Below are 15235 nucleotides of genomic sequence, written 5' to 3'. Positions count from 1 at the left end.
ATGAACCAGACTTGTGGAGGTCTACAATGTTTTTTCTGAGGTCTTGGCTGATTTCTTTTGATTTTCCCATGATGTCAAGCAAAGAGGCACTGAGTTTGAAGGTAGGCCTTGAAATACATCCACAGGTACACCTCCAATTGACACAAATTATGTCAATTAGCCTATCAGAAGCTTCTAAAGCCATGACATCATTTTCTGGAATTTTCCATGCTGTTTAAAGGCACAGTCAACTTAGTGTATGTAAACTTCTGACCCACTGGAATTGTGATACAGTGAATTATAAGTGAAATAATCTGTCTGTAAACAATTGTTGGAAAAATTACTTGTGTCATGCACAAAGTAGATGTCCTAACCGACTTGCCAAAACTATAGTTTGTTAACAAGAAATTTGTGGAGTGGTTGAAAAACGAGTTTTAATGACTCCAACCTAAGTGTATGTAAACTTCCGACTTCAAGTGTACATACGTACATGTTGTAACTTTATGTGTGTATAAAAATAGATTAAATCCATATATCAGTGTCTACCAATTTCAAATGAGACTTTGACCAGTGTGGTTTGTGAACTGTGTTTAAGAAAATGTGTGATACATGCCTTTATTGTGTGACCAGACGGTACAGTATAAGTAAATGAACGATACGTTTTTAGGTATCAGTCCAGTAGGTCAGTTACAGTAGGCTGATGGTCCCTCTAATTATTTCTCTCTCCCTCTCTCCCTCCCCTCCCGGAGGACCTGAGCCCTAGGACCATACCTCAGGACTACCTGGCCTGATCACTCATTGCTGTCCCCAGTCCACCTGGTCGTGCTGCTGCTCCAGTTTCAACTCTTCTGCCTGCGGCTATGGAACCCTGACCTGTTCACCCAACGCGCTACCTTGTCCCAGATCTGCTGTTTCAACTCTCTCTCTCTCTACCGCACCTGCTATTTCAACCTCTAAATGCTCGGCTATGAAAAGCCAGGTGACATTTACGCCTGATGTACTGACCTGTTGCAACCTCTACAACCACTGTGATTATTATTTGACCCTGCTGGTCATCTTTGAACATTTGAAGATCTTGGAGAAAAATCTGGCCTTAATGGACATGTACTGTTATAATCTCCAACCGGCACAGCCAGAAAGGGACTGGCCACCCCTCAGAGCCTGGTTCCTCTCTAGGTTTCTTCCTAGGTTTCTGCCTTTCTAGGGAGTTTTTCCTATCCACCGTGCTTCTACATCTGCATTGTTTGCTGTTTGGGGTTTTAGGCTGGGTTTCTGTATAGCACTTTGTGACATCTGCTGATGTAAAAAGGGCTTTATAAATACATTTGGTTGATTGATTGCTTAATCTGTATGATTTTTGTTCAAGTTTCAACATTCTACCTTTTTTCAAAACGACTGAGCCGAGCCGAGCCATTGTGTTCCAGCCTGGTTATACATCATCCACCATAGTTGCTGTAACCATAAAGGGATAATGTTATAAGAAAACATCCAAGCCAGTTTGAAAAGGGTATTACAGTTCTGTGGGATGTCTTCTCTTCCAGAACAGAGATCATCTTTATCTGTCCTGGACTCTTTCCAGCCTGGCTTTTATATATTTTGAATCCGTCACAACTACTGTATGTTCTCAACGAATAACACTACGGCTCGGCTCAGTAGTGTGTAAAGGGTATCATGTCCTCTGGCAGTTACAAACAAACAAACACATTTCTGTTGACAAAAAGGAAGTGGATTGTTGTTGTTGGTTTTGTTGTATGTTCATTGTTTATTGTTGTTGTTGTTGTTGAGCGCTCTAAGGGGCAAGGGAGCTTTTCTGTTGAGAATGTTTTTTTCTGTCTCGTACTCATTGATTTTTAACAGATTCATGAGCCAAGCAAATATGTTTTCAAGGTGCATTATGCGTTCCTGAACGCATTCGCTTGTGGCACAACCACAAATAAAGAAAGGATACACACGAGGATGGAAAGAAAAACACAAAAACTCTAGTGTAGAAAAACAAGTTCTTCACAAGAATTATAATATCATTCCTAGAAACATTTACCCTGTCTGTTTCCTTGTCTTCACTGGGGTAATCTTGCATGCATAGCAGACTTCCTTGCCAGCTTGGGGACAAGCCAAGGTTATCTCTAGACACACACAAACGTTAGTTAATATAAAACCAATGGCTGTTATAATCTTGTGTGTGTGTGTGTGTGTGTGTGTGTGTGTGTGTGTGTGTGTGTGTGTGTGTGTGTGTGTGTGTGTGTGTGTGTGTGTGTGTGTGTGTGTGTGTGTTCGGAGGACGCATGGCTCTCGACCTTCGCCTCTCCCAAGTCCATTGGGGAGTTGCAGCGATGGGACAAGACTGTAACTACAAATTGGATATCACAAAATTGGGGAGAAAACGGGGTAAAAAGTAAACAAACAAAAATATACTTTTAGACTTTTACTCAAGTAGTATTTTACTGGGTGACTTTCACTTTAACTTGAGCAATTTTCTATTAAGGTACAGTGTATCTTTACTTTTACTCAAGTATGATAATTGGGTACTTTTCCACCACTGGTGAGGCGTATCTAGGGACTTGTCTGTCAGAACAGCTGCAAATATTATTTGGGGAGTTTGTTTCTTTCCAGGAAATGTTCTCACATCACAGGCATTTGCGGTGCCTATATTTATGACTATAGTTTAACTGCAACTGTTTGCAACCTCGTCAGTCACACTCCAAATATAGTCACACATTATTTTATCATGTTGGATATATCAAAACCCAAAAACAATGCTCTGTGAATACTTTTGACTGGCGTTTTGTATTTGTATTATTTGTATTATCACTTGAGGTTACCTACCTGTTGTTGCCATGGTTACAGAGTGTTTTTAGGCCTGTGTTTTTCCGTGCCCATTGAAGACCCTGTGATTTGCCCAACATGGTAAAAACAGTCCTGAGAGAAACAAGTGATATCTTTTTATTAGTGCTCTTTTCTTTCTTTTGACGTTTTTTTTACAGGTTTTATGGCCAACAAAGGTCTGAGCAAAAGGCCTGATCTTGCACACTTTACAATTGCAGTTCACAGACACTGTAAAATAGAACTGTATGTTAGTATTTCTGGGTCTTTTGAAATGTATATCTAAACGAACAATGGCAATGATTTACTAGGAGGGAATAGATAGATGTTTTCAAATAAAATAGAAAAAATATGTCTGCCCTTATATTGTTCGCTCTTCTCAGGCAATTGACTTCAGTAGAAAATAGGATTATAAGGAAACCCAATCATTGAATAGCCTACAATGACATTTTCATTTTAGCAGATGCTCTTATCCAGAGCAACTTACAGTTAGCGAGTGCATACATTATCATACTGGCCCCCCGTGGGAAATGAACCCACAACCCTGGCATTGCAAGCACCATGCTCTACCAACTGAGCTACACAGGACTACAGAGGAAAAGCTGACAAAGAAAAAGAGGGAAAGAGCGAGAAGGAAAAGGAGATGAGAGAGAAGAAGAGTAAAACAGTGAGGAAGCCCGGTTGAGCCCCCTTTTTATTTTACAGAACAAAAGAAGACAAAGGGGAAGATACAGTAAAGACATAGGTGGCTTCCCAAATGGCACCCTATTCCCTATAACGTACAGTACTTTTGACCAGAGCCGGCTAATAGGGTGCCATTTGAGACGAGCCCATACAGTAAGAGACATACTATAAAACACTTCCCATAGATCAATGGTGAGCATTATAGCAGAAGAACCATCCATTATTTTCAATACAACACCAGTGTGTGGTATTCAGCCAGGGGTTATACTGTACTATATCAAACCCAAAGACATGTCTGACACTCTAACTCTTCTATTACAATTTATGGCTTATTAAACTGTTATGTTTAGCAACTAAAACCCTCCTCCAAACTGTCTGAATTGACAACCTGGACTCAGGGGTAGACGTAACATAGTAAATGAAAATCTAGGACGCTCAAATTAGTATGATATGTTACGTTTGGTATGTATTAATTTGTGGATGTCCATCATCCATTTCGTATGATATGTAACGAATTACATAACGTATAATGTTACGAATTCCAATTGGTTGTGGCTAACATTAGCTAGGTGGCTAGGTCACTAAGGTTAATGTTAGCTAGGTGGCTAACGTTAGCTAGGTTAGTGGTTATAGGGTTAGGTAAATGTTAAGGTTAGGGTTAAGGTAAGGGTTAAGGTTAAGGTTAGGGTTAGGCGTTAGATTAAAGGGTTAGGGGAATGGTTAGCTAACATGCTAAGTAGTTGCAAAGTAGCTAAAGAGTAGTAAGTAGTTGCTAAAATGCTAACGTTGTCTGTGATGAGATTTGAACACGCAACCTTCGGGTTGCTAGACGTTCGCGTTATATGCTTACCCACCCACCTTCCTACTTTTGTTTATACGTTAAGTAACCTTCTCTAATATGTAACCATACCAAACATAACATACAATATTATACTAATTTCAGTGTCTCTGATTTTCGTTTACTATGTTATGTCTTGTCTATGAGACCAGCCAGGAACTGAAGATTGTCCATGTTAAAGCAAATATACTGTATGTGTTAAGGCAGTAAATATCATAGAGAAAACATTGAGCTTTTAGAGGGTTAAACTGTTATGTTTAGCTCTTCAGTAACTAAAACCCTCCTCCAAACTGAAGGGCCTCATCAAAGGCTACTGTCTACCTGCTCGCCTGCCTGTCTCTTTGTCTGACTGTCTGTAGAAAACAGCCGGTCTGGTTCGGTGGTTACATCACTTGAGAATCATTTGCGTGACGCCAGTTTCCACTCTGCTGAGTCCTGCTCCTTTGATGTCTGCAGCCCAGAGCCCCAGCCCGGCGTTGTGTGTGTGTGTGTGTGTCGGCACAGAGGCCACCGGAGTAGAGCCTGTTTTACACCTCTGTCAAAGGAGTTTTACTCTGCCTGATGGAGCACACAGCTACACTACAGTACACTACAACCCCATTAACACACTCTTTCTCCTAACCCTACACTCTAGTCTAAATCCTAGACACTGAGCCAGAGATGGACTAGCAAACAGACCCACAGAGTCAGAGGCTGACATTTTCTTTTCAACAACTATCAGTGCACTGAAGATGTTGATACCCAAGTCATGAGTATAGCTACTGTAGGTTTCTTTTTTCAGATTCATCACTCATTCTGACTGAGACAGAGCAGACTCTTCTTTTCAACAATTATCAGTGCACTAAAGCGATGTTGGTACCCAAGTCATGGGTGTAGCTACTGTATGTTTTTTCCATTTATTTCTCACTCTGTTTCTTTATCATTATCTCTCATTGATGTAAATAAATATATGTGCCTGACATCACACAGTCCCACTACTACAGTACAGTAACCTACTCAAACACTGAACCAGAGATTGGATTTTCATTTTCAACAACTATCAGTGCAGTGAAGTGATGTTAATACCCAGTCATGGGCTACTATGTTTTCCCCCTTCTGTTTAGTCTCTCAATCATGTGAAGAAATTATAACCACACAATATTTGTCTAGGTAGGCTTTAATTTTCATGAAGAAAAATAATAACTCAATTGATCAATTGATCAACACATCTAGCCTCACGCAAGTACTGTATTAATATAAACTAAGAAAGAAACAAAACAAAATGTGCATGTACTCTAAACCTGCAGATTGTAATGACACAATTTCAACCATATTTCAAACCAGTTCTGCTTGTAAACATGTTGTAATCATAGGCGCCTGAGCAATGGAGCAAACAGAGCAATTGCAATCCCACTTTCAAAGGATGCAAACTTATGCTTTTTTACTAGAAATGTGTCATGATCCATTGGGTAATTTGCCATTTTCAATGATTAGTAATGTTTTGAGCTAGTCTGTATTAAAATAGATGTCCATTTTAAATATTATATAATAATGAACAGATTGTAGGCTACTTTGCACTCCCCCCTCCCCCCCATTGCCTCAAGATGAATGGTTTTGTCGACCACTCTAAAGTTTTGCTTCGCTCTGGCGCGCTGTTTTGGTTCAGTACAGTTAGAAAGCACTAGTTGTACCACTGGTGTGTAAAATGAAAAGGCACCTGCAAAGGAAAATTGTTTATCTATTTTGTTGTGCTGTTGTTACATTTGTATATGTGTGGTCCTCTGTAGCTCAGCTGGTAGAGCACGGCGCTTGTAACGCCAAGGTAGTGGGTTCGATCCCCGGGACCACCCATACACAAAAATGTATGCACGCATGACTGTAAGTCGCTTTGGATAAAAGCGTCTGCTAAATGGCATATTATATTATATTATTATTGTTTCATGTCTGATGGTGTTGGTCCAATGGTGTTTACATATGATTTGAACTGCATGCACCACGAGCAAATTAATTGTATCATTTCACTTTGCCTGTAAGAATCATGACGTGCACGGGCATGTCTGATTAGGTTTATCTGTAATCTCGGTTATGCAGAAGTTAAATTCTGTCGCGAAAGTTTGTTATTTCCTCTTTATCTGTCCACGAGAATCTGACAACGAGAGATTTGCGGGCAGCCTAGCGGTTAGAGGGTTGGATCATTAACCGCAAGTTAGCTGGTCCAAATACCTGAGCCGACAAGAAGTAAAATCTGTCGAAGTGCCCTTGAGCAAGGCACTTAACCCTAATTCGCTCTAGGGGCACCATACTACTATGGCTGACACTGTAAAACAATACATTTCGCTGTACTTATCTGTTGTATGTGATAATAAAACATCCTTTATTTTAGCTTTTCTGTAGTGCAGACTCTGAGTAGCCTTCCATCAGCCTACTAAAGGTTGCACCTTAACAGAAAACTGCATGTCCGGTAGGTTGCGGGCTGTCAATGAGTAGCTCGCAAGATAGTTAGAAATAATCAGTAGGCCTAATATTACATTATTACATCTGTGAAAATGTTTTCCTCCCCGTGTCACGCCTACTCCCACTCCCCAGCTCCGCCGCTCGACGTCGCGGGTCTACTAACCACCGGCCCTGGCAACCATCATTACGCACACCTGGACATCATTATTTCCTTGATTACTCTCCCAGTAGCCATCAGTCACTAGGTAGTATTGTTTTTATTCACGTTCTGTATGTGGCTCATGTTTTGTTTATCATTATTAAACTCACCTTCTGCACCTGAAAGTCAGGCGCCCATGGTTGTAATGACATAATTTTAACCATATTTCAACCAGTAATGACGTTATTTCAACCAACTGTTCCCACTGGGTTGCTGACATGTTAAAGTGACCTCTTGATATACTGTACTGTAGTTTGACTGACTCCTGAGGACAAATATGGGTGCTATTAGTCCAAGGGCTCCCGAGTGGCGCAGTGGTCTAAGGCACTGCATCTCAGTGCTTGAGGCGTCATTACAACCGGCCGTGATTGGGAGTCCCATAGGGCGGCGCACAATTGGTCCGGGTTTGGCCGGTGTAGGCCGTTATTGTAAAGAAGAATTTGTTCTTAACTGACTTGCCTAGTTAAATAAATGTAAAATAAAAAAAGGTGTGAGTCCCAAATGTAACCCTATTCACAATATAAGGCACTTCTATTCCCTATATACTGCACTACTTTTGACCAGGGCCCATATGGATCTGGTCAAAAGTAGTGCACTAAATAGGGAATATGGTGCCATTCTGGACAATGACTATAGGTAGATGATGTTGGTCCAAGAGGACCTAGCAATGCAGCCGAGGAGCATTAGATAGAGAGCAGGGAGGAAGAAAGGAAGGGTTAGCCATGTCAATATGTATGCATCAGGCTTTGTCGTTTCCCTTCCCAGTCACACCATAGCACAGGAACAAGCTTGGTGATTTGGGAGTGTCTTTCATACATACTGTCTCACACACATGCATGTGCACGGAGGCATGCACACAAACACGCACGCCCGCACACACACACCACGTGTTATTTCAGAATTACTCCAGAAGAGGATGTTTCTGAACTATTGTGTTGTTAAAGAAAAGATAGACATATGAGAAAGCTCACGTGTACTTTGTACATTGTTTAGGTATACAGGAGAGTGTACAGTATATCGTGTTACCTGGACTAAGTACAGAGAGTTGACCTAATTCGCTTAGATAGAGTTACAGTTACTGTGTTCTCATAACATTTACATTTACATTTACGTCATTTAGCAGACGCTCTTATCCAGAGCGACTTACATTATTTATTTTTTTCATACCCCCTGTGGGAATTGAACCCACACCCCTGGCGTTGCAAACACCATGCTCTATCAACTGAGCTACATCCCTGCCGGCTATTCGATATAAGCCTAGACTAGACAATGCTACTGTATAGAGACCAGACATAGAGGCATATGAGTAGCATAAAAGATAATACAAAGTAGTGATACAAAATGAGGGTTTCATTTACAAGTAATCCGCAGACCAACCTATAAGGTGATGGTGTTTCAGCTGGAGAGAGTGGGAGGGTATGTAGCAACACTGTTCAATTATGATGGTAGTGAACCACAGACATGCAGCACACAGCTGCCACACACTGTCCAGTAAATACAGTAAATCAGTGGAGGCTGTTGAGGGGAGGACGGCTCATAATAATGGCTGGAATGGAGTCAATGGAGTGGTATCAACTGCATGGAAACCACGTCTTTGATGTGTATGATACTATTCCATTGACTCCATTCCAGCCATTACTATGAGCCGTCCTCCCCTCAACAGCCTCCACTTAAATGTTGACCTAAAATAACTACGACTTTCTAGAAGACAGTTGAGAACAAACAAGCCTGCTAGATTTGACAGTAGAGAGAGAGAGAGAGAGAGAGAGAGAGAGAGAGAGAGAGAGAGAGAGAGAGAGAGAGAGAGAGAGAAGAGAGATCCAGATTGCAACAGCCACTTAAAATCAGACTCCTTCCTCAGCCAGTCTTGAAATGTAGAGCATGCTCTCTCCTCCACTATCAAGGTATACAATGGTGTGACAGTTTTTCCTACCCCCTGATCATTCCCCCACAATACAAAAATCCATGAAAGGGGTTGTATCCTAAACAACACTCTATTTTTGACCAGATAGTGCACTATATAGGACATAAATACCTTTTGGGACACACCCATGGTTTTCGGCCTCCTTATAGGCATGCATGTGACCCTGTTTACAGCAATAGGAGGGCTAGATGATGCAGGGATTTATGGAAATGTTTACCACATAATACCACACAAACGTGAGAGGAGATGCTGAGTATAAAGAAGAATAGGTTGCTAAAGAAGATATCATTATGGAAAAACTATTCATGAGAATTTCTTTCCAGAATTTGTGGGGACATTGAAGAGATGGTGTTGAGTCAAGGGGCATATATGGTATATATATGGCACACCTTATTACCTACAAGTAACTGCCAAAATAAAGGAAACACCAACATAAAGTGTATTTAATAGGGCGTTGGGCCACCACGAGCCAGATCAGCTTCAATGCACCTTGGCATAGATTCTACATGTGTCTAGAACTCTATTGGAGGGATGCAACACCATTCTTCCACGAGAAATTCCATCCTTTGGTGTTTTGTTGATGGAAAACGCTGTCTCAGGCTCCGCTCCAGTATCTCCCATAAGTGTTCAATTGGGTTGAGATCTGGTTTACATCGTTTTCATGTTCATCAAACCATTCAGTGACCACTCGTGCCCTGTGGATGGGGGCTTTGCCATCCTATGGGGGCATAGACATGGTAGCCAAAAATTTTTTTCAACACCCTAAGCATTATGGGATGTTAACTGATTAATTAACTGAGGAACCACACATGTGGAAGCCCCTGCTTTCAATATATATTTGTATCCCTCATTTACTCAAGTGTTTCCATTATTTTGTCAGTATATAGTGCAGTGCAATACTTTTGAGCAGAGCCCTATAGTGCCATTTGGGACATAGCTATGATAAAAGCCTATACAGTTTAACAGGTATCCTATGTAATGTAGCAGGCAACACATCGCTCAATATCCTAACCAGTAAGGTCATGCTCTACTTCAGGGGTCTTCAACTGGCAGATCGTGGGATTTTACTTGGCCCTGCAAGTTTTCTGAACAAAACATGGTAATTTTCATTGGGCAGCAAATAGTCTGTAAAATCACCAGGAAATCAGCTCAAAGTGATTTTAATTTAGGAAATCTGTTCCCAAGTATCCCCACAAATAAATAGACGTGATCATATTCCAATGTAATCAAGGTTTGAAAGTTTGTCAAATACTATATTAGTATATAGTACTTATATTTAGAACTTTGGGGTTTTGAAAAGCACATACATTTTTTATTTATTATTATATTTGTTTGGGCTTCTTGCGGTCAATTTGCAGCTTATGAATTATATATAATTATGACCCGGCTCCTCGACCATCTGCTCAAGAAAAAAATTGTCCCTCAGCTCAATGTAGCCAGGGATCCCTGCTCTACTTCATCCTCAAGCAGTAACTAATTTTTATTTGACGCATTGTAGTGTGGCCTTGGATAATGTTTTGCCCCTAGATGTAGATGTGTGCAGCATAATTGAGACACAGTAGGAGAAAATCAAACCATTTATTAATTTGACTAGCAAGCACAAATAATCACCAATCCTGAAATATTTGGCCTCTTCAGCCAGCCAGTGCAACAGTTCCATGTACTGTAGATAAGACACAGCCAGTCAGCAACTGCCAAGTCCACAGGGGCGTCAGACTCTTAAACATCAGAGTCCGTATTCACAAAGTGTCTCTGCGTATGAGTGCTGATCTGGGATCAGTATTGCTATTCAGATCATAAGGAATAAGACATGGGGGAACTCATCTTAGATCAGCACTCCTACTCAGACTCTCGTACATACAGAACCAGCCATTTTAGAGTGTGTAGTATCAGTACCAATACAAAGGTCCTTCGCAAGAAAGACCACAGAATGATGGACAGATATTCTCTCTGAGGCCAAGTCCACCGGTAGGTAAACAATAAGCATGAGGCTGTGGAAGGAAGTCAGCGATGGTCTATAGAAACAGTCCTTTAACTTTCAGGACCTGGGTTTGCTTTTGAACACAAAATGACTGTGCTCAATTCAGTTAGTGGGGTACATCGGGTTCGATTGAGGTGTGCAATTTTTTTTACCACAACTTGACAAAATGCAATGTCTTCTCCTGCTTTAAAATAAAAAAATAAGAATGACAAAACAATTAGTTCTAGTTTCGCATCTCCAAATGGATGGTGGCATACTGTTGTTCTGCCACAGGTATGTTGATGTTGGATTGGTAGAAAAGTCACACCAGAGTTCAACAGTCTTTTAGAGATCCAGTTGCAGAGAACTGTGGGACTTGTAGTCCTTTATGCCTGGATGGTGCTCTTAGCGTTGAAGGCCAGGTAGTACACCAGGATGCCGATGAGAGCAGCCATAACCTCAGTAGCCACCCACGGGCCGTTCCATGCACCCTAGAAACAACAAGACAACGCAGCACCAGTTAGGAAGGAATCTCAGATGAGAATGAAAAACACTAGATACGAGAGTTCCATCATGTGTGAAAACACATGGAAGGTGCATCACAATTGATAAATGTAAACAACTGGAGACACCTAGTCTTTTTTGGAGACACAGCAGAGCTACTTTAGGTAGCAAAAACGTGTCTGAGCTTTGTGTAACTGTAAATAACATTTGCAAGCTAGATAAACATCTTTGCTAACTGTGGAAACAATTCACGTATTTACCGTAAGTTTGCGACCCACTGCTTTTTGCTCCCAAAGACAACACTGTCTCCAAAAACGGCAAGGTGCCTTCAGTAATGTTTACTCTTCTGCCGTTTGTGACGTCTCCATTTTCCAAGTGTAATGCGTGTACTATAGACATGAGTGTCTTTCATCAAGTATTAATTTGTTATTCTGTCTATGCTGACTCACCCTGTGATCCACATTGACAGAGAAGAGAGGCTGGATGGAGTCACTATCTTCATTGTTCCTCTGGGCCTAAAAACAAACAAACAAATACACACACACTTGCATAAGGCTATAGGCCATTTCTGACAGTATGCACAAACATTTTACTCTGGACTCACACTTGCAGAGATAATCAAGTCATTGAGATCTCCCCTGGTGGTTGTATCTTTCAAACAGCATGCATGACCGCAGTTGTTTTTAGCCAATGTCAAAGCTTGCTAACAAGAGCTGCCTTCTCCCGATTGGCTGTCGCGCAGTCACGTCACAGAAATGTGCATGAACTTGGGAAACGTTCAACTCAGGTCACTTGCTGTCTAGTCGCCAACCATTAAGCCGCTGTGTCTCCTCCTTCCATTTAAAATTACTGGTAGCTAGGTCGCTGATTATCTTGCCAAGTGTGAGTGATGCCGCGTTCAAGACAACTAGGAACCTCAGAGTAAAAATGTGCTAAAATGTTTTGCCGTAGAGCTTCCTATTCATTGATTCTGATACTTTCCAAGCAGGAAACTCAGACCTCATCTTTCTATGAGTTTCCAAGTCAGAGATTTCAGAGTTCCGAGTTGTCTTGAACGCGGCAAAAGTCCCCAGTTATACTCATAGCCAGATGAATAGGAATGATGCACCTACCTTGCGCAAAGAGCTATAGGACTCCTCATCGAAGAATTTGACCTGGTATGTACCAGAGCTAGCCTGTTTGTGGGGCATGCTCCAGGACACCTGAGAAACACAGAGAGAGACAGAGTGAAGACATGACAAACTAAGTCAAACACACAGCATGCACAGAGGCTCAAATGACTCTTGATAAGTGTATATTGGACATCCATAGTATATGTCCACATCAGACCAGAGCCATCTCTTACCTGGTACTTGCCAACATCCTGGCCTCTGGTCACAGGGAACTGTCTGCCATTGACGTCAGCATACAGAGCCACACTCTGTTGAAGGAAATTACACATTTAGAGCGTGATGAGAAAGAGAGAGGTGTGTCTGTCTGTCGTGTCAAACTACAGTACCTGGGCTCCATTGGCGCAGGCCAGGCTGAGCTCCACGATAAAGACAGACTCAGAGGAGATGACGGCATCAGAGGTGGTGTAGGCAGAGGGGGTGATCACAGGGTCTGAACAGCTCTCACCTAAACATTGGCAGAAATGACATATCAAGCAAAGTCTTTGCTAGCTACCTTAATGCGAAGGTAGTGTTAATTTCTAATCGGAGAGCCTAGCTTGTGCATAACAAAATAATTGATCTAGCTAGCCAACTATCTGGTGGAGCAGATTGATAAAATCTGCAAAATTGTGTTGAAATGTAATGGCTACTGTAGCTAGCCACCTAGCTATCCATCTAGTTAGCTAACATTCACCTTCTTATCCAGCTATCCAAATACATAGCTAAAATGTCTTTACTAGATTTATAGTTGCATGGTTAAATATGAAGACATTACTTATAAATAGCTAGTTAACTAGCAAACTCTTATCATTTAGCTAGCTACTGATGCTAGCCAGCTAATACAGTGCATTCTGAAAGTATTCAGACCACTTCCCTTTTCCACATTTTGTTACGTTACAGCCTTATTCTAAAATTGATTAAATTATTTTTTTCCCTCATCAACCTACCCCTACCCCATAATGACAAAGCGAAAACTGGTTTTTAGAAAAACAAAAATACCTTATTTACATAAGTATTCAGACCCTTTGTTATGATACTCGAGTTGAGCTCAGGTGCATCCTGTTTCTATTGATCATCCTTGAGATGTTTCTACAACTTGATTGGAGTCCACCTGTGGTAAATTAAATTGATTGGACATGAGAAATTGATTTGGAAAGACACACCTGTCTATATAAGGTCCCACATTTGACAGTGCATGTCAGAGCAGAAACCAAGCCATGAGGTCGAAGGAATTGTCCGTAGAGCTCCGAGACAGGATTGTGTCGAGGCACAGATCTGGGGAAGTGTTCTGCAGCATTGAAGGTCCCCAAGAACACAGTGGCCTCAATCATCCTTAAATGGAAGAAGTTTGGAACAACCAAGACTCTTCCTAGAGCTGGCCGCCCGGCCAAACTGATCAATCCAGGGAGAAGGGCCTTGGTCAGGGAGGTGACCAAGAACCCGATGGTCACTCTGACAGAGCTCCTTGTTCCTCTGTGGAGATGGGAGAACCTTCCAGAAGGACAACCATCTCTGCAGCACTCCACCAATCAGGCCTTTATGGTAGAGTGGCCAGACGGAAACCACTCCTCAGTAAAAAGGCACACGACAGCCCACTTGGAGTTTGCCAAAAGGCACCTAAAGGATTCTCAGACCATGAGAAAAAAGATTATATGGTCTGATGAAACCAAGATGTAACTCTTTGGCCTGAATGCCAAGCCTCACGTCTGGAGGAAACCTGGCACCATCCCTACGGTGAAGCATGGTAGTGGCAGCTGTTTTCTCAGCGGCAGGGAGACTAGTCAGGATCGAGGGAAAGATGAACGGAGCAAAGTACAGAGATCCTTGATGAAAACCTGCTCCAGAGCGCTCAGGACCTCAGACTGGGGCAAAGGTTCACCTTCCAACAGGACAACGACACTAAGCACACAGCCAAGACAACACAGGAGTGGCTTCGGAACAAGTCTCTGAATGTCCTTGAGTGGGCCAGCCAGAGCCCGGACTGGAACCCAATCGAACATCTCTGGAGAGACCTGAAAATAGCTGTGCAGCGACAAGACACTCCCCATCCAACCTGACAGAGCATGAGAGGATCTGCAGAGAAGAATGGGAGAAACTCCAAGTACAGGTGTGCCAAGCTTGTAGCGTCATACCCAAGAAGACTCGAGGCTGTAATCGCTGCCAAAGGTGCTTCAATAAACTACTGAGTAAAGGGTCTGAATACTTATGTAAATGTGAGATATATATATACACACATTTGCAAACATTTCTAAAAAACAGTTTTTGCTTTGTCATTATGGACTATTGTGTGTAGATTGAAGGGAAAAAATAATTTCATCCATTTCAGAATAAGGCTGTAATGTAATAACGTGGAAAGAGTCAAAGGGTCTGAATACTTTCCGAATGCACTGTACATTTCCTTGACGCTAGCTAGTTACTGTAGCTATCTCTCTGAAATGACTTACCTGTGCACAGGCAGACAAGAGCAATAAACGCGGCTATTCTGATCATCATGATTGATTTATCAAAATGTCTTTAACACGAGAAAGAATTGTGCAGCTAGTTATTTCAGCAGTTGTTTCAGACACGTCTTCCTTCAAAAAGGAACCAATGTCAAAAAGTATACCTCCAGATTTCAGACCGTTGAGCTGCAATGACGTGTACCGTATCAGCGCAATGCACTATGGGAACGTGGCTGTGTTGACACGTCACCTCTTACTGAGACTGTATGAAATGTATTTTGTAGGCCATTTAGAATAAAATC

At 41.7% G+C, this 15235-nt stretch overlaps 1 protein-coding gene across 1 annotated transcript; it reads right to left on the bottom strand.

Annotated features, from left to right (window-relative positions):
* Positions 1–10441: 10441 nt before the first annotated feature.
* On the bottom strand, positions 10442–15151 carry LOC311150387 (translocon-associated protein subunit delta-like). Its single transcript, XM_084187829.1, has 6 exons — positions 14937–15151; positions 12840–12958; positions 12687–12761; positions 12454–12543; positions 11791–11856; positions 10442–11328 (listed from the first exon to the last, which is right to left on the bottom strand). The coding sequence occupies exons 1-6, from the start codon at positions 14983–14985 to the stop codon at positions 11224–11226; spliced, it is 504 nt and encodes a 167-aa protein (XP_084043955.1). The 5' UTR covers positions 14986–15151; the 3' UTR covers positions 10442–11223.
* Between the last annotated feature and the right edge of the window lie 84 nt (positions 15152–15235).

Source organism: Coregonus lavaretus, assembly GCF_964263955.1.
Source record: "Coregonus lavaretus genome assembly, chromosome: 22".
Classification (NCBI taxonomy): domain Eukaryota; kingdom Metazoa; phylum Chordata; class Actinopteri; order Salmoniformes; family Salmonidae; genus Coregonus; species Coregonus lavaretus.
The sequence above is the reverse complement of the archived record's forward strand: the minus strand, read 5'-3'. Positions and strand labels throughout refer to the sequence as shown.

Coding starts and splice junctions, on each gene's coding strand:
- LOC311150387 (XM_084187829.1), bottom strand. CDS start 14,985: ATGATGATCAGAATAGCCGCGTTTATTGCTCTTGTCTGCCTGTGCACA. Junction 11,857..12,453: donor CCTATAGCTCTTTGCGCAAG/GTAGGTGCATCA, acceptor GTTTGTTTTTAG/GCCCAGAGGAACAATGAAGA. Junction 11,329..11,790: donor CTGTCAATGTGGATCACAGG/GTGAGTCAGCAT, acceptor TGTTGTTTCTAG/GGTGCATGGAACGGCCCGTG.